We start from the raw sequence: 26,536 nt of genomic DNA on the forward strand, positions 1-26,536 counted from the left end.
CATCAAAAAGTTCTAATGACGAACCTTTCCGTATCTCCGTATCGTCACCGTCGACATTAGCCCGATGTCGACATCCAAGCTAAGACGGGCCACGGATTTTCACAACAAACGCACGTAAACAATCTTGCTGCGGAGCGGACACGCTAAAACCACCGTACATTGAATAACGCCCGGCCATGGCGCTGGCGGCGAAACGAACCATCTCGGAGCTAACGCCGGTAAGTTACTCCTGCCCCCGTGCCGTTCCGGTGCAACCCGTGCGCTGATCCGATCCTGTTGCCCACACTAGGACCCAACACCGGCGGTCCCACAAATTCCGACCCACCGGCTGTACAAACGGATTCGTCGCAATGCGTGCAAAGGCAGCGGAACGCTTACGTCGATCCTCTCGCTCGTGACGCAGCTCGAGGACGCGACGAGTAACGAAGCGCTGCAGGTTCTGATCAAAATCACCGATTCGATGCAGTTCGACGAGAGCGAGTTCCCGGACGCGATTCGCCGGCTGGTGGAACACTTTCTGCGCGAGCCCGAATCGGCGGTCCGGGTGAAGATACTGTCGCTGTTTGCCGATCTCGCGGCCGAAACCGGCATCGATGGGCAGCAGCTGATCGACGAGGTGATCAAACTGCTGAAGAACGAACGGTCGTCCAAGGTCATTTCGCAGGGGCTCACCGTGCTCGGGAAGATCGGCAGATCGTTCACGCCCACGGTGTCCTACATCAACAAGATGGTGTTCTTTGCGAAAGTCAAACTGTTCTCCGCGAGTCACAACGTCCAGCGGCACGCCATTCTGCTCCTGGGTGTGTTTGTGCTCGTGTCCGACGCGGAGAAGGAAAGCCTCGAGCTGATCGGCAAGTACACCGATTCGCCGGATGCCCGCGTAAGGGCGCAGGCGTTCCGCTCGATGTTGACCCTCGGCAACCGTGGCGTTCAGCTTCCGCCGTCACTGTATCCACGGGCCTGTGCCTCGCTCACGGACGACTACGAGTGCGTACGGCGGGAAGCGTTGAACATGGTGTGTGAGCTCGGTATCCGACACCCGGAGAAGTAAGTACGGCAACATTGAAACACTCTCCAGCCTTACAAACGATGCCCTTCCCGATTCCCGTAGATTGATTAAGGTGCAAGACTCGGAACAAGAGGTGCGCATGATCGACGACGCGTTCGGAAAGGTTTGCTCGGCGATCTGCGATCTGTCGATGAACGTACGCACACAGGCAGCCGAGCTGCTCGGCGGCATGACGGCGGTCAGCGACGGGTTCCTTCACCAGACGCTCGACAAGAAGCTGATGAGCAATATGCGGCGCAAAAAGAGCCTGCACGAGCGCAGCGCGGCCCACTTTGCGAGTGGAGAGTGGTCCAGCGGCAAAAAGTGGGCCGACGATGCACCGAAGGAGGTCATCTCGGCCGACTCCGTGTCCCTGATGGCGTCCGGTGCGTGCGGTGCGCTGGTGCAGGGGCTAGAGGACGAGTTCCTGGAAGTGCGCACGGCCTCGGTGAACTCGATGTGCAAGCTGGCCCTCAAGAATCCACTCTTCGCCGTCACGTCGTTGGATTTTCTGGTCGACATGTTCAACGACGAGATCGAGGAGGTTCGCCTGCGGGCGATCTACAGCTTAACGGCGATCTCGCGCCACATCATTCTGCGCGAGGATCAGCTCGAGACGATGCTCAGCTCGCTGGAGGACTACTCGGTCGAGGTGCGCGAAGGATTGCATCTGATGCTGGGCGCGTGCAAAGTGTCCACCAAAAACTGTCTCACGCTCGTCGTGCAGAAGGTGCTCGATGTGCTGCTCAAGTACCCGGAAGATCGGTTCTCCACGTTCGGCTGCATGCAGCGCGTTGGCCAGAAGCACCCGGAGATCTGCATGTCGATCACGCCGCAGCTGCTGCAGGATCACCCGTTTTTCGATAGCGCCGAGCGAGACGTCGAAGATCCGGCGTACGTGTGCGTGCTGATCATGCTGTTCAATGCCGCCCAGTATCTGCCTGCCATGCTGAGTCTGTTCCCCGAGACCACCATCAAACACTACGCGTACCTGCGGGACACGATGCCCAACTTTGTCCCGCGGCTCGATGTGGGGGGCGACGGTAAAGAGCTGAACCTAACCGGATCGACCGGATCGCGGCAGTTCCTGGAAACGCTGCTCAGCAACATCCAGCGCGCCTACTCGGCCCCACAGGCTCGGCAGGCCCTCCTGAAGGCGGCCCAAGACGATCTCGATCGATTGGCCGAAATTGATCCGGCCTTCTCCGGCACCGCCAACTTTACGTCCGTGTTCTTCGGGGCCCAGCTACAGATGGAGCAGCTACAGCTGGCCGCCACCGGCCACTCGATCAAGGCACCGATCAAGGAGTGTCTGCAGCAGCTGATTAAAAAATGTCTCATGCTGCAGAACCTGTTCTCGAACCTTACCACCGACGACCAGCTGCTGGTGAAGCAGATGTGCCTGCGGGCCAGCGCCCTGAACCTCGTGCTGATCGTGAAAGATCGAGCGCAGAGTGCCCTTGGCCCATGCCAGCTGTTGCTGCACATCGCGAGCGATGCGAGCAGCTTTCTGCAGGAAAACACGGCCCTCATTGCGGACTCGTTTACTGGCGGAATCCTGACCAAGCTGGCGGCGATCGGTGACCCGAAGCCGGGCCGTGTGTATCGAGAAATCCTACCCATCGTACAAACCGCGGCGCCGGTCGTCATTCCACAGATCAACACGAACGTGAGTGAACGCGAGTGAGGATCACGCAGGGACGAATCATTCATTCGTGCGCCGATTTCTTTCGTTGCAGATCAAAATGTGTAAGGCGCGGATCACCGAACCGACGGAAAGCTCGTACAGTGCCGACAACGTGATCAAGGTGACGGCCGGCTTGATAGCGGCCGTTCCGTTCGTGGCGGAGCTGGAAAACCTGCAGCAAACGCAGCGGCAAGATTTGCGGCTGAAAATCAAATACCCCGACCAGAACGTGCACATCATCGTGCCGCGGAAGCGCGACCTGAAGAAGGTCATGACGGAGCAGGGCGAAAGCGAGTCGCAGTGGCGGCTGCGGACGAAGGTGCTCCTGTCGCACGGTGTCTGGACCGAGGCCTCGACCGTCGAGATCACGATCTGTCTGTCGGTGCGCGCCAACAACGAACTGGAACTGTGCAAACCGGTCAAGGTGCACTTTGCGCCCAAACCGGTCAAACGTGGCCTGTAACCGGCCCGAGCCTCCGGTTGGAAATACACGAACCCAGCGTACGCGCGTGGTCAGCTTTTTCTTCCATAATTAGTATAATAATCATTTTATTGATTAGCGTTTTGAATGACGGAGCATCAGTGCTGCTTTACACACACTCTCGGGCGCACGCCTTTAACTATGCGCCATGCGGTTTTCCGGGTGGGGACTAAAAATTGTTCCTAAAGTGTAAAAAACAAAGGACGATAAATATAGAGTGACCGTTCCCGGTGCCCGGTGCCGGCGTGCTTTCGTGATTAGTTTTGCTTCGTTTATCCTCGATTTTGGTCACTCGCGCTGAGTGGTGATGATGGTCAGTGATGGTGAAATCTTCCCGAAGGAGTCAGTAAGGGGCGCAAGCCCTCGCCCCCCCTCCGATTGACTGATTTGATCAATCCTTTCTGCGGGGGCCCCCTACTTGGAGCCATGGTTGCTGTTGCTGCTGCTGCCCACGATCGTTGTCGGCGATGCGCGTGACTCTTGAATCTGCGTGGCACTCCGCAACACTTCCATCCATCTGCAGGGATGCACAATCGAGATTATGACCCACGCACGGCCTTGTGCCCACGCCTTGTGCCCTCGCTTACCGGTTGTAGGTGTGTTCGCTTTCGGCGCGGAAGAAGTAGGTGTGGTTTTTGAATGACAGCTTAAACACGTACTCCTTTTGGACCGCGTCCTGAATGCCGGGTGGGCCGACCGTGTACCCGAGCAGCGGTAAGCTCGCTAAGGCCGCATCGTCCGAGTAGCTCTTGTAGAAGTACAGACAGAACGAGGTCAGCACGACCCACAGCTTCTGCCAGCCGGAGCTGTTCTTGAACTTGCGCAACAGATAGCCGGATATTTGATTCTGCAACGAGCGGAGACGATCAGACGACGAACTAGCTGCACCGTGTGCCGCTGGACACTTACCCGTCCCGAGCGCAGATGATCGTCGAGGCAGATCGTGACGCCACGGTGCCAGCAAACGTGGAGGGCGGTGTTGTTTCGCGATGAAGGAGGTTTTGCTGGTGCCTGCGGCACGAGGGCACTGGTCAGTCCACAGGCTTCCAGATTCTCTTCGGATGAAGCTACATACAACGGAGGCACAGAGTTAGGGTCACAAAACAGGGATTCAGTGTTGCGTGCCGCTCGACTTACTGCACGTTTTGATCGACACGATCGGTAGCTGGGTCTGCGGTTTGTACTTGAGCGCGTTGGCCGCCTTTGCCAGCTCGTCCAGCCAGAGCGTCTTCTCGACCGTGGTGCCCGCACTCACGGTGATCGCCCGCTGGCCGCCGAATATCACAAACGCATTGTGTTCCGCGTTCTCCGTCAGCAGCGACCGCACCGGCACGTGGCCGAGCACCTTGAACGTTTGCGTCACCGGTGACTTGACCGCGTACAGCAGAATGTCGGAGAACAGGAAGAACATGCGTTGCTGCAGGCCACGCTTGGAATGCTTCAGCAGGCAGCCCTGGCGGATGAGCTTGCGGTCGGGCTGGACGAGCGCATCGTAGCCCTCGATGTCGCGCTGAATCTCGCACAACAAACTGTGGTTCTCCGAGCCGGTCAACTCCCGGCGGATCACCTCCGTCGTGCGCGTCAGCATCATCAGTGTGCCGTGGCAATCGGTGCGATCGAAATGATCCTCCCCGTAGTGCGCCAACAGTAGCTCCAGCAGCAGCTCGTAGTGCAGCAGCCGGTGGAGGGGCTTCAGGATAAAGTAGCAGATCGGCAGATAGCACACTTTCTGCTGCTCGAACTCCCGGTACGTCTGCTGGAACTTGTCGTCATTGTCGTACAGATCGTTCAACCGCTCCAATATCTCCCGGTGGCTCTCCACGTACTCGTCATAAATCTGCGGAGAGAGAGAGAGAGAGAGAGGGAAAGAATAAAATCCACCCTGCCGGAACCGGACGCGAGAATACTTACCGGCAGCACGACCATGTTCTTCAGCATCACGTCCCCGATTCGATGCGTTTCGTGGCCACCGCGCCCTTCCCACAGCAGTATCCTGTGCTCGAGATCGCGCAGAAACACACTGTGGTGCTCCAGCATGGACTCGAAATACTGAAACAGGGGCTGAAGGTTTTCCAGATCTTCCGGCGTGAGCTCCTCGCGGAACCACTAACCACGGAATGGAAAACCCGTTAGTCGCTTCAACACCTATCGTCCTCCCATCGTCCAGCCGGGGGTCTTACCGTGTTGATCACATCCAGGTCCTTCTTGTAGGTCCGCTCGGTCATGAGCAGTTCCTTCGCCAGAAAGTACGCCCGATCGGTGGGCCACTTCTTCTTGCGCATCTCTTCATCGATCGACCGGAGCGTGCCACTGTTGCCGTTGCCGGTGCTCATCATCATCATCATCGCCGTGGGCGAAGTCGGAGTTTGCGGTGCCGGTGGCAACGTGTTCTGGTAGTTGTTGTTGATCACATTGATCTCGTCGACCGTGTGCAACGCTCCACCGTTACTGCCCCCGAAGTGACCGTTTCGGGCACGGGCCTCCGCGCTCGACAGATCGTACGAACCCGTTTCGCCGGCCCGCGACAGGGAGTTGTTGTTCGATTTGTCCACTGCGGCCCCACCGAGGGCCAGCTCGTACCGGTTGGGCGATTGCACGACTTCGCTGCGCCGATCCAACGACACGTTCCCGTTGATCCCATGGTAATCGTCTGGAGAGCAGAAAATTGAACTGATCAGCGAATGGGTGCGAGGATCGTTAAGCCGAGAACCAACTACCACAAACTACACGGCGAGACGTAACTATCTACGGTCTAAGTCGTACATTGGGAACTTAAGCGTATAATCATTCAACTTAAAAACTACATTCCGAGTTCGAGGAGCATGCATCGTAAATTCGTTCATAAGGATGAACGTTGAAACCACTTACATAATACTGTGTCCGCGCGTGTTTCCCTTTACTGCATGTAAAAAGTGGCATGTTAAAATTAGACCCCCCCAAAAGACGTGTCAGTTCCCGCCAGTTGCAACATGCAAACCCAAGCACAGAAACATCAGCACCGGGGGAACCGGACGCATTTGATTACGTTTGCCTTTATTGATCACCGTTTAGTAATTCGTGTGAAGGAGCAATCTCAATGCAATCGGAATGGGAGCGGAATGGCCGCTTCCTGCCACGCTACTAACACACTCTGGTGGTTCTAAAATATGCTCGAGAAGAGAGTTAGTTCTATTCTGCTGCTGCTGAATACATGTTACTGACTTTTTGGCATCGCTTTTCACCCGAAACAAACTATTGCTGTACTATTGTTTACCGCTCTATTGCTGTCTCTTTGATCGTCCTTTAAAGAGGGGCGCTTCGGTAGCTTTGGCTCTCTCTCTCTCTCTCTCTAGCTATCGGAGTTAATGTTTTTGGCAACTGTGTCTGTTGGCTCCGGGTCTGCGGTGAATCGGTTCGAAGAGTAAAAACTAGATATCGTTATGCTATGTTTTTGCTTTTTCTTTCGCTTCTCTATTGGGCGCCATTACCCTCATCCGATCCGCATCCGTTTTGCTCTTGCTTTTGGCGTTTGTAACTAATCGCTATATGCATGTTAGGTTGATGAGTAACTGTCTTTCGTTTTTTTTTGGGGCTTTTTCTTTTGCTTTGTGAAATATTTTTTTATCGCATAATCAAACAACGGTTGGTGGCTAATGTTAATAAAGTGTTTTGTTTTTGTTTTGTTTTGTTTTGTTTTTTTCATAATGATTAAATATATTATTTTACCTTTCGCCTGCCCGACATGCCATGGCCTGTCGTTAATCAAATCAATCTCAAAACGTTGAAAATTCATTACAAAACACTACGCACTGCTACAGTCGTCTGGCTCTCGCTCCCTTAGCGGCTAATTAATACGGTTCAATTTCGTTCACGGTTTTCACCCTTTTCTCTCCTCTAACCACTCGAATTGGCATCATTGCAAACATGTTAAACGGTTGTTGACCAATCGCGTGATGATTACTGACTCTAGTTTGTTAAAATATTGTTCGATACATGAGTTTTTCATATCTTTCGTTTTAGAATATAATACTTACCAGGTCTATAACTTGAGAATCGGACGGTTTATAAGATGGCCGTACCTGCTGATTTTGACTTCCCAATTTTGCTGTTCATTAGAAGATCGTTCATTTAGAAAATCGTATCGCCTTAAGTGGTTTAAAAAATTCAAAATGGCGATTTTGACTTAACAAACAAAAAGCGTAGAAGGACTCAATAAAACGCACTTTCTGATGGGACAGAAAGGTGTGATGCTTCACAAGTTCCTAAAGCTTAAAGCAAGCGTTAATTCTGATCGCTACTGTCAACGAATGATCAATTCGAACCATGCATTGACCGAAAAACGACCAAGATACAGTTTCTAGTATTCAGAATGGAGACGCCACAATGGCAAAAGAACTTGGCGTCTCCATGACCCCCAATGCAAAACTGTTTCAGAATACTATCAAATCACCGGGGTGGGTACTGCTATCCCTCCCCGCGTTATTCATCAGACTTGGCTCTTTCCGAAGATCATTCTTTTTCATCGATGGGACACGTATTGGCTGAGCAGCCCTTCGTTTTTTTAAGAGGAAGTCGAAATTGGATGACTAATTAGTTTACTTAAAAAGTTGAAGAAGCCTTTCGTCTGCGAATCCATGATTTAGCAAAGAGATAGGAGGAATATAGTATAGCTAGCGATGGCACATACTTGGGATAAAATAGAAAATTTCGTTTCAATGTTGTAAACATTTGATTTTTTTTAAATCATCCGATTCTCAAGTTATAGACCTGGTATTATAATTCAATAATAATCTTTAACTGCACGGCTGCTAACAAGTCTAACACATATACTTTCTTCCTTACCCACCTTCCTGCGTCCTTTGGGGCGCAAAACCGATATTCTTACGAGAGAAAAACAGATAACAAAGGTGAAACGTAACTGTAGTGTAACGGGAAATACTTTCGAAGTACATTTTGTATCCTCTGCGTTGTCATCAACTCTCAATCAGACACTTTGGTTTTCCGGTGACTTAGCAACCTTTGCTACTCGAGGGGTTTCTTTTAAAGCATAGCCTCGGTAATGGAAGTGTGTCGAGACGGTTGCAACGAAACGGAGATCAAAGGAGCCGCCATACTCTCTTATAGACTGTTCAACATTTCATACCATAATGCGTCCGGGGCTTTTGTTAGCATTTTTAGACCATTTCTACAACGATGACTGTGTCAGGGGCCCCGGTCACAATAAATGCTATGCTTTTGGCGAAGTAACGATTTTTGTTTTGTTCACTCCGTTGTCTTTGATTATAGTAGATGCCAGGCTCGACCCCGTTCCGCCCTCTTATCCTATCCTTCCACTCAGCAAGGAAACAGAAAATTTCCCCCAACCAGAGCCCACTAATAAATGCAGGCCACTCTCACCAAATGAAGGAAAGAAAGGAGATGGCGGGTGGCCGACTACCTTTTCTTGGCTGACTAGCTAACGCTTTCGGCGGTGGACCTGACGAAGCCCCAGCCGCCATCACGAAACGACACAACGACGGTTCACAGGTACACAATACGCACATTTCCCCCGGGAGGGACGGGCTCCCGGGAGACCTCAAACGGAGGACGAACAGAACACTCGTGTAACACTTGTGGCCCCCTACGAGGCCCCCAGCGCCGTTTCGGCGCAATAAATGCCGTAGAAAAACGTAATTCGATATATTCGTACAAAACAGGGTTTGGCAAGTAAAAGTTGCTCTTTCACAGGCTACTAGGATAATGGGGAAAGGTGGACCAGAACAAGGTCTCTACCGAGAATAAGGTGCGTATATGTGAGTGACTAAATGGTGGAGATCCTTCGGTTACTTCGATGGTGGTTACTGGTGGCCACCAGTGCCCCGCACTTAAACGGCATTATCCTCTTCCTCGTCCTCCTCCTCCTCCTCCTCGTCGTCCCGAACGTCGTCACCTTCGTCGACGTAAATCGGTGGAGGCAGTGCCTTCAGGTCAAACTCACCCACCGACCCCCCGTCGGCACTCTTCTCCGAGTCGGGATACGACGGCGGCTGGTGCTGCTGCTGCTGGTGTTGCAGCTCCATCTCCACGTACCAGTGGCGATCCTGCTCCATACGCCGGGCGTACGAGCACGCCGACGATGACTCGTTCTCGTAGTCGGACAAAAAGTCCGGATACGGGATTTCAACGTTCTTCTGATAGCGTGAGCTATTGCCGGATACACTAGCGCCGCCGCCACCACCACCACCACCACCTCCTCCAGCACTGGCACCGGCACTCCGGTTGTAGCCGGCAGCAAAGCTGTCCTCGCTCGAGTAACACACATCGTCCGAGAGGCCGGCCTTCGTCTCCGAGCAGCTGCCACTTTCGGGCGTGTACTGCACCCCCTGATACTCGAGATCGGCCGTGGCCGCCGTCGGATCGTCACGCTTCGTCTGCCGCAGCCGCCGCTGGCGCGCCGGTTTGATCGGCGGCGACGGTGTGTCCGATTTGTACAGGTTCGGGTTCGTGATGTGCCCGAGCCGATCGTACCGCGGGAAGCCCATCTCGTCGACGTTCTCCGTCATGTCGAGACCCTCGAACTTGTTCGAGTACGACGCGCTCGGGTACACGCCGGCCCCATTCCGACTCGGCGCCACCAGTTCGTCCTCGTCCGCCCGGTACGTTTCGTCCTCGTAGTCCTCCGGCAGCTGCTCGAGCTCCTCCTCGAAGTCCGGATAGCGGTGCTCCACCAGCATGCCGGCGGCGACGGCGGCGGCGGCGGCGGCATCCGACGAGCCCGACTCCATCTCGGGGAAGTAACCCTCCGAACACTCGGAACTCTCCTGGTGCTCCAGCGGGCGGCTGTCCAGGCGGCTCTTCTTCAGCGGCACCGTGCGCTTCTTCCGGTAACCCCGGACCCGGAGCTTCGGGTCCTGGGCTCGGTGATCGAGCGAACTGTCGGTATCGTTCCCACTCGGAGGACTCCGCGGTACCACCAGGGCCCGCGGGAGCGAGCTCTTGCGCGGTGGCTTCTGGAGCGGTGGCGGCAGCTGACTCGGTTGGATCGGTGGCGACTCGGAGCTCAGGCTGCTGGAGTAGTACGGCGAACAGCGGATCAGCTTCTCTGGCCGCGGGAACATTGGCGACGAGTTGTCCGTACTGGTCGCCTCGCTCGTGTGCGTCGTCGTCGTCGTCGACGAGCTGCCAAGGCTTTCCTCGACGATCTTGTTCAGATCGGACGACACGAGGTGCTCGTGAAAGGACTGGCTGTGGCGCATCTTGGACGTTTTGTACTCCCGGATCTGCGACTTGGACAGCGTCTTGTCGTCGTAGCTGTGGTGCTTCACCAGCGGCTTCTCGGCCATCGGCGTCGGGCTGGACGAGGGCAGCGAGTCGCCGCGCGGCGGCTTCGTCGGCGGGGCGGCCGAGAGTGGGGTGAACTCCTGGCTTTGGTAGCGCTCCGTCAGCTTCTCGCTCTGGCCGTACAGCTTCTCCGTGAACGTTTCCGTGTCGGAAATGTCCTGACTTTGGTACCGTTTCGACATCAGCTCGAGCGACTTGCGCTTGCTGACGCCCGCGGCCCCTCCGTCAACGGTGGCGGCCAACGGTTGCTGCGTAATCGGCGCTCGCTGCGGGGACTTTTCGATCACATCCACAATCTTCGGCGGCATCCGCGTCGGCCGCTCGGGGATTAGATCCGGTGGGGCAGCGGGCCCCTCCAGCGTCGCCACCGCCGCCTTCTTGGCCACTTTGGGCGTCTTTAGCGGAACGTACTCGAAGGTGGTCCGTGGTGGCGTGGCAGTGGGACGCACGGGCTCGGTGACCCCCGCCGGCGGGGACTTGCCCTCCTGCAGCTGCTTCATGGCCTCGACCTGGGCGATCAGCGTGTTGCTGCTGCTCGTGGACCACTCGGTGATCGTTTGGGCCATCTCCGTCAGCGTGAGCGTCGTATCGTCGCTCTTCGTGCCGGACGAGAACTTGTCCGTGTCCGTGGAGTTGCTGAACGGTTCGTAGCGCGGCCCATTGTCGGACTCGAGCGAGAACCGCTTGGCCCCAAGCGCCCCACCGCTGCCCGCGGGCCCGCCGGCAGTGGGCCCGGCTCCGGCTCCGGCGGCCCCGGCGTTGCTGCTCGAGAAGCTGCCGCTCGTCTTCTCGTCCAGGCTCTCGGTCGACTTGTGGATCGAGCTGATCGAGCAGCTCTTGGTGTCGCCGCGGTTCGACTTTTCGCTCTTGGCATTGCCGGAATGGTTCGAGACGGCCGACAGGCTGTCCGAGCCGGACAGGTTCGCGTACTGCCGTACGGTGTTCGTGCCGGTCGACCATTCGGAAATGCTAAGACCAATCGACGTGTCCTCCGAGTGCGAGCTGTGCGTGCAGCGCTTCTGCTGCAGCCCCATCTTCACCGTCCCGTCCAGGTCCGTGCCGAACGAGCTGGTCTCCTCCTCCGAGTGCGAACTGTGGCTGCACTTCTTGCACGACTCGTTGCTCAGCCGGCGCGGCTCCAGGTTCCTCAGCCTCACCGTCTCCTCCATGTACGTCGTGCCGCAAGACGCCGACAGCATGTCGTCGATCGAGGTGTCCGAGTTGTTGGAGCCACGCGAGAACTTCGTCCCCCCGCCGCCACCGCCGCTGCTGCTGTGGTGACCGCCGACGGTGGCGCTCACCGGGGGCCGGCTGTCGTCGGGCGAGATTTCGATCTTGACCGTGCCCGGTCCAAACACTTCGTCGTTCAGGAAGAAATCATCGTCCGTGATGGGGCTCAGGTTCGACGGTGACTTCGTGGGCTGCGAGATGATGACCCGATCCGGATTCGGTTCCTTCGCACCCCCCATCGTCGTCGTCGTCGTCGCCGTTGCCGACGAGGAACCGCCACTCGAACGCTGGCTGGAGCAAAGCTCGAACGTGGACTTGAGACAGCTGGCGGGGCCGAGACACGTGGCACTCTCGTTCGTGGACATCAGGTAGGCCGTACTCTCGTACGGCACCACCATCGAGAGGGACGGGCTGGGCGAGGAGCACGAGCCCGAACCGGAGCCGGAGGTGAGCGCGTAGTCCCGCGTCGGTGGCTCCGGAACCGGCTCGTCCCCGGCCACCTCGGCATAGTCCGGATCGGAGTCGTCCTCGTCGCCGGTCGTCGGCTCCGTGAACGATTCCACCATCACCTGCGTCGGGTGCTGCGGTTCGATCGCGCGGAACGTCTGCACGTTACCGACGATCGGTGCGTGCTCCAGGGACGACGGCGGCGTCGGCCAATTGTCCGACTCCTGCGACTGGCGTCCACCGGCGAGCGTCCAGTACGGGCGGATCAGTGGTGGTGGTGGTGGTGCCGTGGCCGGTGGCGGTGGCGGTGGAGCCTCCACGGGCGGGGTGCCATCGTACGGAATCTCGGGCAGGGGCCAATCCTCCGAATCCTGGCTTCCACCGCCGGCCGACAGGCACCCGGCCAGATCCGGTTTGCTTGCCACCTTCTTCCTCGGTTCCACCGGCACGGCGGGTGCCGCCGAAGCGTTCGGCCCCGCCTCGCCGGCCTCGGTCACGTGCGAAACCGTGAACCGCCCGTTCCGGACCACGTTGCTCTGGTAGATCTCCGACAGTCGCTCGCCGGCCGCCGAATCGCACGGAATGTCCGGCATCTCCGCCGACGTGCGCCGGTCGGCGTCGGAGATGTAGGCCGGGTTCGAGTTGGAGCTCAGACTGGCCTGGTGTTCGCTCGAGATGGCCGACTCGTCGTGCACGCTCAGGTCCTCAAGGCTGGACTTTTCCGCCTCGGCCACGCCGTCCTCGCCGCTCGACTTCTCCGACGCCGTGCTGCGCTCGGAGATGCGGGACAGCGTGCGGCCCACGCCGAAGCTCGCGCCGTACCCGAGCACGTCCACCGGGTTGATGGCGATCCCGAGCGTGGACGTCAGCTCCGGGTACCCGAACGTGGTCGGGAAATCGTTCAGCTCGTCCTGCAGGTCCGAATCGCTCTCCTTCTGCTCGTCCGGCGACGATTCCTTCCCGTCCCGGTGCTGGTGGGTCGGAATCTTCTGCAGCTCGATCGTTTCCGTGGCCAGCTCGAAGCTCTCGTAGCTTTCCTGCTCCGGCGGCAGCCACCCGTCTTCGACGCTGGAGCTGCCCGAGCTCTCGATCGGGTACGGGCGCCAGGTGGACTGTTGCTCGCGCTGCGTCAAGTCGCCCTTCCGCTGGGCGGCCCCCAGCGACCCCGAGCTGCTCTCGGTTTCGAACGAACCGAGCGATCCCTTCGACTCAAGGCTCGACTTGGACTCGAGCGAGCTCCGATCGCCCCCGTCGGCACTGAGCAGCTTCAGCGTGCCGGACTTGAGCTCGGCCGTCGTCTGTTGCGTTTGCTTCTCGTTCGGCGCCGCCGTCCGGCAGACCTTCTTGTGGAGCAACGTCGTACGGACCGGTTTCACGACCCGTGGTTTCACGGGGAGAACGAGCCCCGCCGCTGGCTCCCGTGGGCCCCCCGCTCCCGCTGCGCCACCGTTGTCCGAGCTGGATTCGCTCTCCTCGCGCTGCAACAGCCGTGAAATCCGATCTTCCGGTGTTTCCACGTCCAGCTCCGAGCCCGACCCCAGATCGACCGGATACTGTTTCTCCAGCGTCGGCGACACCTTCCTCATGGCGCCGGAGCCTTCGTGCATCAGCACGGCCGGTGACGCGCCATCGTCCTCCTCCATCCGGAGCATCGCTTCGCGCAGCTCCCGGCACTTGGTGTGCTCGTTCGAGTCCATGTCCTGCGAGATGCCCAGCGGGCGCGAGATCGAGCAGCTCACGCTCGACTCCTCGTCCAGCGAGCCCTTCCCGCGCGGTGTGCTCGAGTCCTGCCGGATCGGGCTGGTCTCGTTCTCCCGACTTGAGCCCGTGTCCGAGCTGCGCGAACGTTCGATGGAGAGGCGCAGGAAATCGCCGCGCCGCTGCGACGCCTGCTTCCGCTCTTCGGCGTCGTCTCCGATCCACGCGTGCTTCTCACGTAACGGGGACCGCACTTCCTTCCGCTCCTGGACCTGTGCCGGTACCTGCGGAAGAGGCGGATCAAATGCGGACGGCGAAGAGCGGTTCGAGTGGGACGCCGACGTTGGAAGCACCACCTCACTTTCGGGCAGCACGAAATCCTTCACATCCTCGAGCGTGGCCTGCGATTCGATCCGGGGGTGCTGCTGCCCGCCGTCGGTCCCAGTGAACTCTTCGCTCGCGATCGTTACCCACGATCCGGTTTCCGGGTCACTGCGACTCCGCTCCAGGCCAACCTTACCCATAATCTGCCGCCTGCCCACCGCCGGATCCCGCTCCAGTTCCTCGACCTCGCCGCCGTCGCCCTGCTCCTGCTCCTCATCGTCGTCGTCGTCATCCTCCTCGATCGAGGGCTCTTCGTACGAGATGGTCGGCACACGGAGCGGGGGCACCCCAACCCCAGCCAAATCCTTCAGCTCGCTGACCTCCGTCAGCGATTCCTCCTCGCTGCCCGCCTTCGCGGCCGGAGGCACCACTTCCGCGGTTCCGTTGTCGACCGTTTTCTCCTCCGAGCGGCGCTTCATGAGGTCCAGCGTGCGCCGCTCGGAGATGATGTCCTGCATGTCGAGCTCGCTGTCCGCCGTCGCTGCGGGCTGCGAAAGGGCCCTCCGCTCCGCACTGACCGCCTGCGGTTTGCCCTTCTCCCGGTCGAGGCTCTTGCCCTTGTCGAAGCGCGATGGCGTTCGGGGATCATCGGCCGACTTGCTGTCACTGCTGTCGGTGGTCGATTTGCGACCACGGGCCCCGGGCGGCGGGCCGCCTTCATCCTGCGCCTCCGGTGAGTCCATCTTCGAGCAGTGCACGTCCACTTTGACTACCTCCTGTTTGCGGCTCGGTGTCGAGTGACCGTCCGAGTCGGGCGATGTGGCGTCACCGCCACCGGCGGTGTAGCTCTCGGTGTAGTTCTGGTCCAAGCTGCGCGTCTTGTACGCAATGTCCAGGTACTGGGACTCGGACTTCTTCTCCAGACTCTTCGACTTGCCCTCGAACCGCTTGTGCACGACCGAGCCCTCGATCTGCTGCTTCAGCTCCTGACTCTTGCTGAGCCGCGTCGGGCTCTTGATCGCGATGCTCTCGTCGGCGGACCGGTCCGACGAGTGGTCGTCAAACGACTTGCTCCGATCGTCGAAGCTGCGGCTCGCCTTGTCCAGCTTCTCGACGCTCTTCTGGTCCTCGAAGCTGCGGCTGATCTTGGCCAGCCCGCAGTCCAGCTTGCGCGGGGCCTTCGCAATGAACACGTGGTCCTCCGGCTTCGACTTGATGTCCGCGTCGATGATGATCCGGTCGCCCTCCGTCTTCACCGAGATCTTGTCCTCCGGCGGAGCCGGGAACTGCGGCAGCTGGTCCTTCACCGGGCTCAGCATCGTGATCGTTTGCTTCATGGCCGACTCGTACAGCTTCTGCTGGCGCTCCTTGCGCCGGGCCCGCTCCAGTTCGCTCTCCTCGTGCGACTTGCGCTCCCTGCTCCCGAGCCGCTTCAGCTCCATTCGCTCGAGCGACTTCGACTTCTCCTTCCCACCGGCACCCCGGCCCAGCAGCAGTGCCTCCTGGCTCTTGGTGCGCAGCATGTCATTCGGCGACGCGGACTTTTTGGCCTCGTCCGACGAGCGGCGCTTCGGCTGGACCAGCTTCTCCGAGCCTTTCGGGCTGGTCGACTTGCGCTGCGGCTTCACGGCGGCCCCCCCGCCGGTCGGGGTCTGCGTTCCACTGTCCGTCTTTTGGCGCGCCTTGCCCGTACTCTCGACGCTGCTCGCCCGGCTGATGGCCGGCGACGTCTTGATCGAGCTGTTGCCCGAGCTGAACGGCTCAAACTTGTACTTCGGGATCTCCAGGATCAGCTGGTGGCCGCTCTTGAGCTTCGTCTTCGTGCGGCGCTTCTCCTTGATCTTCACGCCCTGCAGCTCGATTTTTTCGATGTACTTCAGCCGCTCGAGCAGCTCCAGCTCGTCCGCATCGATCCGCACCACGCACCGGCCACGCTCCGCCTCCTCCGTGGTCGACGTTTGGCGCGAGATCGTCGGATCGCGCACCACGATCGCCTCGCCGCACGAGCGCACCGAGTCTTCCTGCTCTTCCTCCTCAATCGTCATCGCCGCACCCGCGGCCGATGGCTTCGGGACCAGCGGCTTCACCTCCAGCACGTCCGCTTCTTCGTCCTCCTCCGTGTACCCGACCGTGTCGTCCTTTGACGAGAACGCATTCATCGGCGGCAGCTTGTGCAGCGAAATGACCGGCGTGTCGAGGCTCTTGGCCCGCCGACCCGACGTCGGCGAATCCTGGGTCGCCCGCTGGCGCTGGAGCGCCGCAAACGCGGAGCCCTCGCTCAGATTGAGCCGCGCATGGGCGAACAGGATCGGTGCGTGGCCCTTCGAGCGCATCACGATCGACGAATCGATCAGCTCCTCAATCAGCTTCGTCCTCGACGGGGACAGCTTTTTCGTCGGCTCGGAGCTCGGCTTCGCCGGGTTCGGGGTGGCCTTCGCCGTGGAAAACCCCAACGTGAGACCCTCCTTCCGGGGCTCCTTTTCCTTCCCCGGCGACTCGATGATCGGCGACGGGAGCTTCTCCGTCAGGTGGTACGCCTTCGTCGCCATCGGCGTCGTCGTCGTCGTCGCTGCGTCTTCCGCTTTCCGCTCCGCCTTCTTGCCCTCGTCTTCCGAGCTGGGGATGGAGAACGAGCGCTCCGAGATGCGGCGCAGCTCCGTGCTCGTCAACTGGGTCGTCTCCAGCTTGACCGTGTGGTAGCGGCTCTCGAGTTCCGCGAGCCTACGGCACTGGGGCGGAGAGCCCTCAATCTCGGTCGAGCTCATCGTTTGGCCGCGAGCCCACGCGTTCGCGGAAGCCATCTTGCTCGACTCGTGCTTCAGGATCGGTTCTATCTCCTTGCGCGATTGGGGCGGCGAGAACTCCAGCTTCGTCGGCATGGCCTCGGCCGACCCAAACACGTCGTCCGAGTCGAGGCTCTCGTCGTCGGACGAGAACGACGTGATGCGCGTCTTGGCGTTGCGCTTCGATTTGCCGCCCTTCGTCTTGATCGGCGCAACCCGCGTCTTGACGACACGCTTCGGAACTCCAGTCAGCTCCGCCGCGCCCGGTTGTGGCTGCTGTTGCTGCTGCTGTTGCTGCTGCTGCTGCGGTTTCTTCTTCTCGATCACGTACGGCAGCTCCACCGGCTTCGGTTCGAGGAGCTTTCCACCGCGCAGCTGGAGCTGCTGCTGGATGGCGGCGTTGCTGTCCGTCTTGGAGCTCGTCGCCGAATCGCTCTCGATCTGGCTCAGCTTGCTGTTGAGCTGCTCCAGCATCAGCGGATCCATGCGCTTCGTAATGTCCCGCTTCGGGCTGTTGGCCAGCTGCACCGTTTGCACCGTCTTGTCCACCTCCAGCGTGACCGGATCCAGCTTCGAGAGGTCAATGTTTTGTGTGAACAGAAAACCGGACCCCGCCCCATCCGGATCGTGATCGCGCGGCTCGAGACGGGCGTCGGGATCGCCGGCGTCCGCCACGCGCAACAGATTTTCCCTTGCTCCCGAACCGTCCGCCTTGCCGCCGCCACCGCCGCCGCCGATCGAGTCCACGATTGCTTTGGGTGATTTGGGGGACTTGGGCGACTTTGGGGACTTGGGAGACTTGGGTTTCGGGTAGCGAGACGGGGTCGCCGGTGACGGAGCCGTCCCGTTCATAACGTGCCGCTTGTGCAGCACGTACGGGATGTCATCCTTCAGGACCGCCTTGTACGATCCTCGCCGATCCTGAAAGTCTTTGAAGAAACTCTTCGGCATCTCGAACCCGCTGCGGGGCAGCTCGATCCCGACGATCGAGTCCGGCATTCTGGTGCTCATGTCGTACGATTGCGGCAGCTCAAAGTGCGAGCCGTGCGATTTGCAGAGCGGCGGAGCACTCGGGATCTGTTTGTACAGGTACTCCTCCTCGCTGGAGTCGGCCGGCGTTAGGTCGATCGACTTCTGGTGCATCAGCGTGTGACGCCGCGAGTTCGGTCCCAACCGGGGCCGATTGGCCAGCGAGTTCGGGTCCGACTTTGTTCGTTCGACCGTGGCGTGCGCGTACGGCGGGATGCCCGCGATCGACGCGGGTGACTCCCGGACGCCGCCCATCTTCGGCGTGTACTCCTCAAAGTGCGTCTTGGCCATCAGCTCCTCCTTGCGCGTCTTCTTCGGCAGAATGTGCGGCGATTCGATCTTCTGCTTGTCGAACTCGGACAGCAGCTCCGGCGTAAGCGGATAGTCCGGACTAACCTTACCAGCCACCTTCGCCTCCACCAGGATGGCCGTGGTCGGCGTCTCGTCGTTCAGGCTGCTAGTAAGCGACTCGATTTTCTCCTTGTCGAAGCTGAAAATGTTCTCACTGTCGGACTTTTTGCGGAACGCCCGGGACCGATCGATCCGCTGGCTTTCGGTTAGCACGGTGGTCGGCAGGCCCTCGATCTCCTCCGGCCAGATGTGTGTCGTCTTGGGTGGCTGCTTGTCGATCGGTTTGGGCATCGCGGCCAGTGGCAACACCGGCGACGGCGATTTGTACGCCGAGTACCCCAAGCGAGAGTTCCGCTCTAGCTCCACGTTCTGCAGACTGATCGAGTGGACATGCGAGGTTTTGCTGCCGGTGCTGGGGCCGGTGCCACCGGTCGGTGGTTTCGTCTGGGCACTCGGGAACGTCGAAGAGTAGATCTGATGATCGTAAAACGTGCTGGCGGGACCGCTCCTGGCAGCGCCGCCACTTTCGTCGATCCGCTCGTCCGAATGGGTGACTTTCGCGCGCGAATAGATCTCGTCCGACATCTCGTCCCCGGACTGGTGGTGCTGCTGCTGCTGCTGCAGGTGCTGCTGCAGGTGCTGCTGCACGTGATCGCTTGCGTCGTAGTAATCGCTCTTCGAGTCTTGGCTCGAGTTTCGCGAACTGCTGTCAAAGCGCTTCGACAGGTACTTGGCCTTCTTGCTCGTCGTCGTCGGCAGCTCGTAGTTCTTCGTCAGCAGGATGTCCATGCCGAACGAGTCCTTCGAGTCCTGGCTGGAAGCGCGCGAATTGAAGCCCGACCCCGACTTGCTCTTGAGCGTTTCGCGCGACTTCTTGTTGCTGTCCGTGTGGTACACGCTGTCTTTGGACTTTTTGCTTGAATCACTGCTCTTCGACAGCTTCGACTCGTAGTAATCGCTGCGCGACTCCGGACTCGACGTGCGCGACGACCCGTGGCCCATGGCCAGTTTGATTTTTTTGTAAAAGTTGCCATCCGACTTGACGCACAGCTTCTCGCGCGGCAAATCGCGCGGATCCTCCATCAGGAACATATCGTCCAGATCGTCGATGTCCGGTGCGCTCTTGCACTTGGCCTCGAGGCTCGTGCAGTACTTGGAGAGCCGCGAAACGTGATGAGAGTGATGGGCCCCACCACCACCGTCGTGGTCGGGAATGCTCTCGTCATCCGACGGGATGTAATTGCCAGAATCGAGCGAACAGGACCGCGTGTGCGCCTCCGGGTTGCTCTTGAACCGATAGTACAGCTCATCATCGGACTTCTCCAGCAGCTCGTAGCTATCGTGCGAGAGGTCGTCCTGCGAGCCGTACTCGTAGTTGGAGTAAAAGTTCTGGTTCGTGGCGTGCCGCCGGTAGCTCGTGTGGTCGATCGTGTTGTACGTCGTGCCGGGGTAGCTCGACGAGTACACTTTGCCCTCCTGCGTGGTCGCCGCCGTAGCAAACTCTTGGCTCGCCTCAACCGAATAGTTCGACTTCTGCACGTACATTGAGTGGCGTGAATCGTCGTACCGCGTGACCGGACTGTCGATGCGGTCGGAGGTAAGAAACTCACGCTCCATCAGCGAGAAATCGGCCCGCCCGGTCGAGTCGTACCCGTAATCGCACAGCTCCTTACACGAACTGCTCCGCAGCCAGGCTTCCTTCGAGCGGCGGGCATCCACCACTTGGCCGCGGTGATAGTTCATGTACAGTTCTTCCTCAAAGTCGTCCTCATAGTTCTTGTACTGCACCGTCGAGTAGATGTTGGCGTTTGACAGCTCGTACTCCAACCGCTCCGATGACGTTTTCTTGCTGCTCATGGGATCATCAGCGTTGGCGACGCCCATTGGACCCGCCCCTTTCAACAGCGACGAATAGTGCAAATAGTCGCTCGTGACCTTCGACGAACTGGGCAGATTGTTGAGCGAGTGGTGACCACCGGGCGCTACCCCAGACACCCCCCCTGCGACACTACCACCGCCAGGAGCCCCTTGGCCACCACCGCCGCCACTGTACGTGGAATCGAGCGATTCGATCTTGGAGAGCTGCGAGTTGCGTGGCAACGAGTGCGACGTTCGAGGATGGATCGGTGGAGGAGGATGCGAGGACGAGTACCGCTCGTCGTCGTCCGTCAACCCGTTCTTGGCCGTGATCGTTGTGGCCAGCGAGTGCGAGTTGGGCGAGTGCGAGTAATGGTGCGGTTGACTGAAGTAGTCCGACGTGTCGGAGTACCGATTGGTGCCACAGTACTCGTCAAAGTGAGCCGAGCGGTTGTACATCTCGCCAGCGCTTGCTGAGTTACCGGCGCCCGAATCGGTTAGCTTTCCGACGGCCGCACTGACGTTCGTGTGGCTGTTGTAATTTCTAATACTATCGTCTATGAACTCGTCACTAAAATGCTTTCCCGGGTAGTGAGTGTTGGCCTTAAAACTAGCGACCTGCACCGTGATCTGGTGCTGCTGCTGCTGTGCAGCCGCCTCGCGCTGCTGCTGAAGTAGCTGTTTGTTTAGTTTGCTTTTCCTATCCACCGTCGCGTACAGTTCATCACTCGGAACGGACTTGGCGGCCGCGGTGGCTGATTGGCTTTCTACCTCCTGGCCGCCACCGCCGGCGCCGGATGTCATTGCTTTGATTTGCGTGGCAGTCGCGTAACGGATATCAATTTCATCTTCATCGTCATCATCTTCCAGGTCGTCCTCCAGGTACGGGCGCCGGATGGCGTTCTCGTCCTCGACCTCATCCATTATCTCTTCTTCCTCCTCCTCCTCTTCGACCTCTTCCTGATCTTCCGCCTCGTCGTCGGTACCGAGGGCCACCGGGCCACGACGACCCCCTGACGTAGCACCGCCGGCCGACTTCCGATGACGATAGAGATCATTGATATCCGAGTAGATGACATTATCCGGCGCCTCGTCCGACAGGTCCGTCCCGGTGCTCACCGACTTAGACATCGAATAGGTACTCGTATTGCTATAACGGGCTAGTGTGGCACTGTGAGATTGAGAGCTGCTGGCTGCCAACAGGCCCGTTGAGGGCCCCGTTCCCGCCGAGCCCGGGAGGAGCGCCGAGGAGCGCCTGGTGCGAGTGTCCAGCGGCAATAAAACACTCTCCCGGCTGGTGGAGGAGACCGTTGTCTCCCCCATAGAACTGCTGCGATCCCCCGGTTGGCCCAGCGGCCCGGCTGAGGCCCGGCGCTGTTGCGCCTGCTGCTGCTGCTGCTGCTGCTGCTGTAGCTGCGTGGTAAATCTGTGGCTGCGATGAGTGTATTTGGGGGACATAGTGGCATAGTGGCGGTGGCTCAGACCTACAAATCGATGTTACATACGGTTACGATCTCCGTGTTACACGATCACCCAAGAGATCATATGAGGGGCATGTGGTAGTTACCGAATCAAAATCGAACATATCGCATGCGGCCAAAAGAAACGATAACGAACGGCAACCAAGGATCTGCTAAACCCGGTATCGGTCACCTTCGCCAGGCACCGCAACTAAGGCCATACGCAAACTTAACTTAAACTATAACCTTAACAATACCCCGGACCGGTGGTGGAGCACAACACATCTCCCGAGTGTGCCCGATCTTACGCGCTTAGCAATGGTAACAAAATACACAAACAGAAGCAAACTAAGGCAACAAATCGTAGCGGTACGGAGACAGTGGTGCGGACACTTACCGGAATTGTGACCGTCTTGACGTGCACGAGCCCGATCGGCTTCGCGCGCATGGCTGCTGCTGTTGCTGTTGTTGTGATATGGCGAACTCCAGGTGCCCCCCGGGGACGCAGATTGACTCGAGTCCTGCAAGGCCGCCGCCGTGTGGCCCGAGTGTTCCATTCCCATTTGGGTATAGCTCTTCATCGGATAGGTCTCCACCTGGGCTTCCGTGAGCTGAGAACGAGTGAGGCCGGTAGGACTGCTGGGTCGGCGATCCGCCTCCGTATCCGCTTGCCTCCTCGTCTGAGAAGGCGTCCTCAAGACGTTGCTCTGACTGCGACGCTCCCATTCCGCTGCAAAGGCCAAAGAGTAGTCACAGAGTCAGTAGAACCCGCCGAACACACCGGGGCTTCGCTAACACCCGTGCACATCATCGGTCAAATATTGCGCCTTAACAATCAAAAACATCCAGCGTCCAGCGCCCCGTGGGGTGGACACACGCAACGAATGCACGAAAAACTAAAACGATTCGTAGTTTGTGGGGATCTTTGAAAAGCCAACAAGTGGGTGCATTGTAAAGTTTTCTCTGCTAAACGATATTACTATTTACATCTTTTGTTTATTGCATTCAACAGACGCTACACAACCACACATACGGTGAACGCAGGAAAGAAAAATTATAACATCGAACACGAGAACACGAAACCGAAAGATACGCTGCGTATCAATTTAAACATTCAAAATCAAAGCTCGTGTGTTTGGAAAAAGAGCAATAAACTCAACGAATACGGTTGTATATTACATAATTGCACAAACCGAAAACGAACGCAATCGAATCGAAAACGGAGAACAGGAGAGCAAAGAAATTAAAAATAATAGAAATAATACAAACCGGTTTCGATCGGAAGTAAGGGATGAGCCGAGATGCTTTGATTCACATTACATGAAGTGCGTGATTGACTTCTGTTACTTGAATGTAGAGGACCCTGCCGAAACGACTGAGACCTGTTTGTGATTATAAAACAGAGAGATAGAGAGACATATATAGTAGAGAGGAATGTAACCAGGAGAAACAAGCTGCTTCTGAGAGCTGCCCGACCGAGGCATAGTTAACCAACAACCGAAGAGGCTTGAAGATCCAATGTAACAAAACGGTAAAACCCAAGGACTAACACACACTCAATAGAACACAAAATCGAAAACAAAATGATCCATTGGCAGTGGAACAATGTTGTGTGAATATTGATGGGCCTATGTGCCTTTGAGCTATTAGCAGTAGAATTTCCTTGTTACAATGAATGAACCGGGAGATGATGAACTAACTGAACCAACACTAACGATATGACCCAACCGAACAGATGTGTGAGATAACACGGGGTTAACGAATGGAACAGAACAGGCTGACTCTCTTCTCTCGTTTCTACACGGCGCAACATCTCATCGATCCATCAGTACGGGTCTAAAGTACCGGAAAAAGGGTGGTACACTGAAAAGACACCACTCAAGACAACGCAAAATGTCCGCTTAGTGGCGGAGCATCGGGGCAAAATCCGAAAACCAGCTTTCATTACGAATACTTAAAAAACGATAAAAGAAACAAAACTAATGCTTTTCAAAATAACAAACAAAAAGCCAAGCACACTCTAATATCATTCCCGGTTAGGTTTTTTACATGAATTTAATCAGTACATGATAAGGTTTTCTGAAGTGGATCTAAGTTCTTACGAAGGATGACGATACTTGGACACATTCAAGGATCAATAAACGATTTTCTACCCCTAGAGCGTTGCCGTTCGCGAAAGGGGGTCAAAATCCAATTGGCAACCAATTTGGCAAACTCTACTCACGGGAGATGCGCTTGGGAAGCAAATAGGAACGTACAGAGTAAGGGGGCATACTAAAGCTAACCAAAACAGAGCGCTACTTTGAGGTACGCATGGTCATCAATCACGGAATCACCGTCGTTGCGCCGAAAATGGAACGCAACACGCAATGGACGCGCGGTCACTCAAACTGCAGTTCGAAACGGCCAGTAGTAGAGCAAGCATAGGTGAAACGAACCAAAAGCATGAGAGGGGACGAGTGGCGGTGGCGGGAGTGATAAATGATACTGACACTACACTGGTGATAACAGCTACAATAAGATCGAAGGCAAAGAAACTGCGACAAAAGAGGCAACGTAAAACGGTCTAACTGAAGTAGCAGAATGGGTTCATCCTTCTTAAATTCAATGTTGATGGAAAGAAGGCAGAGCTGAACTGTGACCGAAAGGGAAACCAAATCATACAATGGAAAGCATCACATGTCAATTATGCTATGGGCCGCCCGGACAACAGCCCGGGTCGTTTGTGTTACCTATCGGGCCGTACCCGTTATCAATAAACTCACCTTTGGAACGTCTGCCGCTTCACGTAGTTGTCACGCACGAACTCGATGATCTGTTTCTGTGTTTTGCCACTGTACCTGTAGAGTAGAGAGAGAAAGCGTGTGACCCATACGTACCTCAACCCACCACAACCAGCACGAACCTGAAAGAGCTGCCTCTCGAGAGGACACGCGCCTTGCGCCGTTGCACATTCTGCACGGCCGTGCAGCGGAAGAATCCATGATTTTCCACACACTTTTTCCAAAAGTTCTTACACTCGTTGCGCCCCTCGAAGAAAAACTCGACCGTGTCCTTATGGTAAACCTGCAAAAGGCACACAGTTAGCAGCACGTTCGAAACACACAGGCCGGATACTTACGTAGTTCTCTGGGTGTAGCTTAATCAGGAAGCGCTTGCGTTTGAACGATATTTTGCGTATCTTGGCCCACGAGAAGGTGTTGATTCGTGTGATGCCTTGAAACACCGCTATGCCCATGTGGGCGACGGCAAGGTTCAGCGGCACCCCATCGTGATCTTTGGCCGGATGCATCTTCATTCCGTACAGCTCGCAGCGTCGGGCCGTTTCCAGCAAATTTAGATCCGCTTCAGCCGGTGATTGTCCTCTGCAAATGAAAACGGAGAAGCGTGACTGTTTGGCCGCCCGAACCCTTCTCCCCGAACCCCCGTGCCCACTTACACATGCTTCTTGTGATTTTCCATGATCCTTCGCTGCATCGTGTGATCTTGCTGCGGCACAAACCGGTACGACGACAGATAGGTGTGATCTGGATAGTCTTCGGCTGCATAATCTCCGCAAGATGCTACCGTCGGGCGAAACAAACAAACATGAGTACAAAGAGACGGGCCAACGCCGCCGGATGCCGTACCTTGCACAATGTAGCTGGCCATGAGGGCCGCAGTATTGTCGTTGCACTGCAGACTGCCGGTGGCAAGATCGCGCTTCACCTGCAGGCAGAACAAGTACCGCGTGTACTCTTCCTCCAGCTGCAGCGGATCGGGAGTGTAGAACTTGACGCAGAAGCGCAGCATCGGTTCAACTAGCGACAGGCCGACCTGACGGTTCAGTGGCTTCTCCAGGTCCAGCCAGTACTTTGTACCGGACTGGGCCTCTTGATACTCCAACCCGAAATAGTCGGCCTCCAGCAGGTTCAGCTGACGGCAGACCTGCTCGAACAGCACTTTACCCGTTGCTTTGGCCTTAAAGACAGAAACATTAAAAAAGGGAGATCAATTAAACAATCAACGATCATTCATTCTGAGTTCCGCACGACACGACGTGACTCTGTCACGAGTTGACTAACAGATTTAAACGCCACGATAAGCTGTGCTTCAAGTGCTTACCTGGACCTGAAACATTGTAACGGAATCATCCAGCATCTGAATGCGAACGGCCAGCTTCTTGCCGCTGCGAGAATGCGATGCCGACACCGAACCATCCACACCGGAGGGAGTACTTAGCGAATGGATCATTCTCGTGCCGGACAGTGTGCCGACACCCGAGCTGCCCCCGCCGGCCGACGGTCCCATTGAGTCAAGTGACATGCTGGGTTATCTTCGACGTATCTCCGGCTACTTCACTTATTCACGCACACACACACAACTATAACTTTTCCTAATCCTAATCTTTAACCACGGCAAACGGCACCGCTCTGTAGCGATTGAGCCGTGTTTGTTCGATCGGAGGCGGCAGATTGCGACGCGGCACACTTGTGGTATGTGTGACGTGTGGGGTTGTCTCGTCCCGACGCGCGATCGTTCGCTCTCCGGGTAGTCCTTGTTCGTCTTCAGCCCGCAAACGTAAACAAACGCATCACAACAATCTCTTCTTGAACTTCTCCGTTGTTTGATCGATTCGTTGCTGGACCAGATGATCCGATTACCTCGCCAGCTTCTAGCAATCACAGCGCAGCGCAACAACTAACTGACTCTAAATATAAGCCGCACCGACCCCGCCGGTGATCAAGGGCAAACTAATCGAAATATTGCCACATAGCAGTAAACTATTTTTCCATTCTCAAATCATTTTTAACGCGAACGGAGAAACGGAACGCGCAGTAAAGCATTTCTAACACACTGCAC

At 57.1% G+C, this 26,536-nt stretch overlaps 2 protein-coding genes across 4 annotated transcripts; one reads left to right on the plus strand and one right to left on the minus strand.

Annotated features, from left to right (window-relative positions):
• Nucleotides 1-120: 120 nt before the first annotated feature.
• LOC131211346 (integrator complex subunit 4) lies at nt 121-3,380 on the plus strand. Its single transcript, XM_058204776.1, has 4 exons — nt 121-218; nt 290-1,047; nt 1,112-2,717; nt 2,788-3,380. The coding sequence occupies exons 1-4, from the start codon at nt 177-179 to the stop codon at nt 3,196-3,198; spliced, it is 2,817 nt and encodes a 938-aa protein (XP_058060759.1). The 5' UTR covers nt 121-176; the 3' UTR covers nt 3,199-3,380.
• LOC131211345 (FERM, ARHGEF and pleckstrin domain-containing protein 2) lies at nt 3,265-26,003 on the minus strand. 3 transcript variants are annotated; one of them, XM_058204774.1, is made up of 14 exons: nt 25,799-26,003; nt 25,324-25,654; nt 25,134-25,257; nt 24,816-25,059; nt 24,600-24,760; nt 24,460-24,534; nt 22,964-23,076; nt 22,092-22,424; nt 5,397-5,866; nt 5,128-5,322; nt 4,354-5,053; nt 4,126-4,283; nt 3,804-4,063; nt 3,265-3,733 (listed from the first exon to the last, which is right to left on the minus strand). In XM_058204774.1, the coding sequence occupies exons 1-14, from the start codon at nt 25,997-25,999 to the stop codon at nt 3,631-3,633; spliced, it is 3,468 nt and encodes a 1,155-aa protein (XP_058060757.1). In that variant the 5' UTR covers nt 26,000-26,003; the 3' UTR covers nt 3,265-3,630. The 3 variants fall into 3 exon arrangements, with proteins under 3 accessions (XP_058060757.1, XP_058060758.1, XP_058060756.1); XM_058204775.1 differs by having other exon boundaries at nt 22,086-22,424; XM_058204773.1 differs by lacking the exons at nt 3,265-3,733; nt 3,804-4,063; nt 4,126-4,283; ... (1 more) ...; nt 5,128-5,322; nt 5,397-5,866 and adding an exon at nt 9,060-21,718.
• Nucleotides 26,004-26,536: the final 533 nt, after the last annotated feature.

This window comes from Anopheles bellator, chromosome 2 (genome assembly GCF_943735745.2).
Source record: "Anopheles bellator chromosome 2, idAnoBellAS_SP24_06.2, whole genome shotgun sequence".
In the NCBI taxonomy this organism is placed as follows: Eukaryota; Metazoa; Arthropoda; class Insecta; order Diptera; family Culicidae; genus Anopheles; species Anopheles bellator.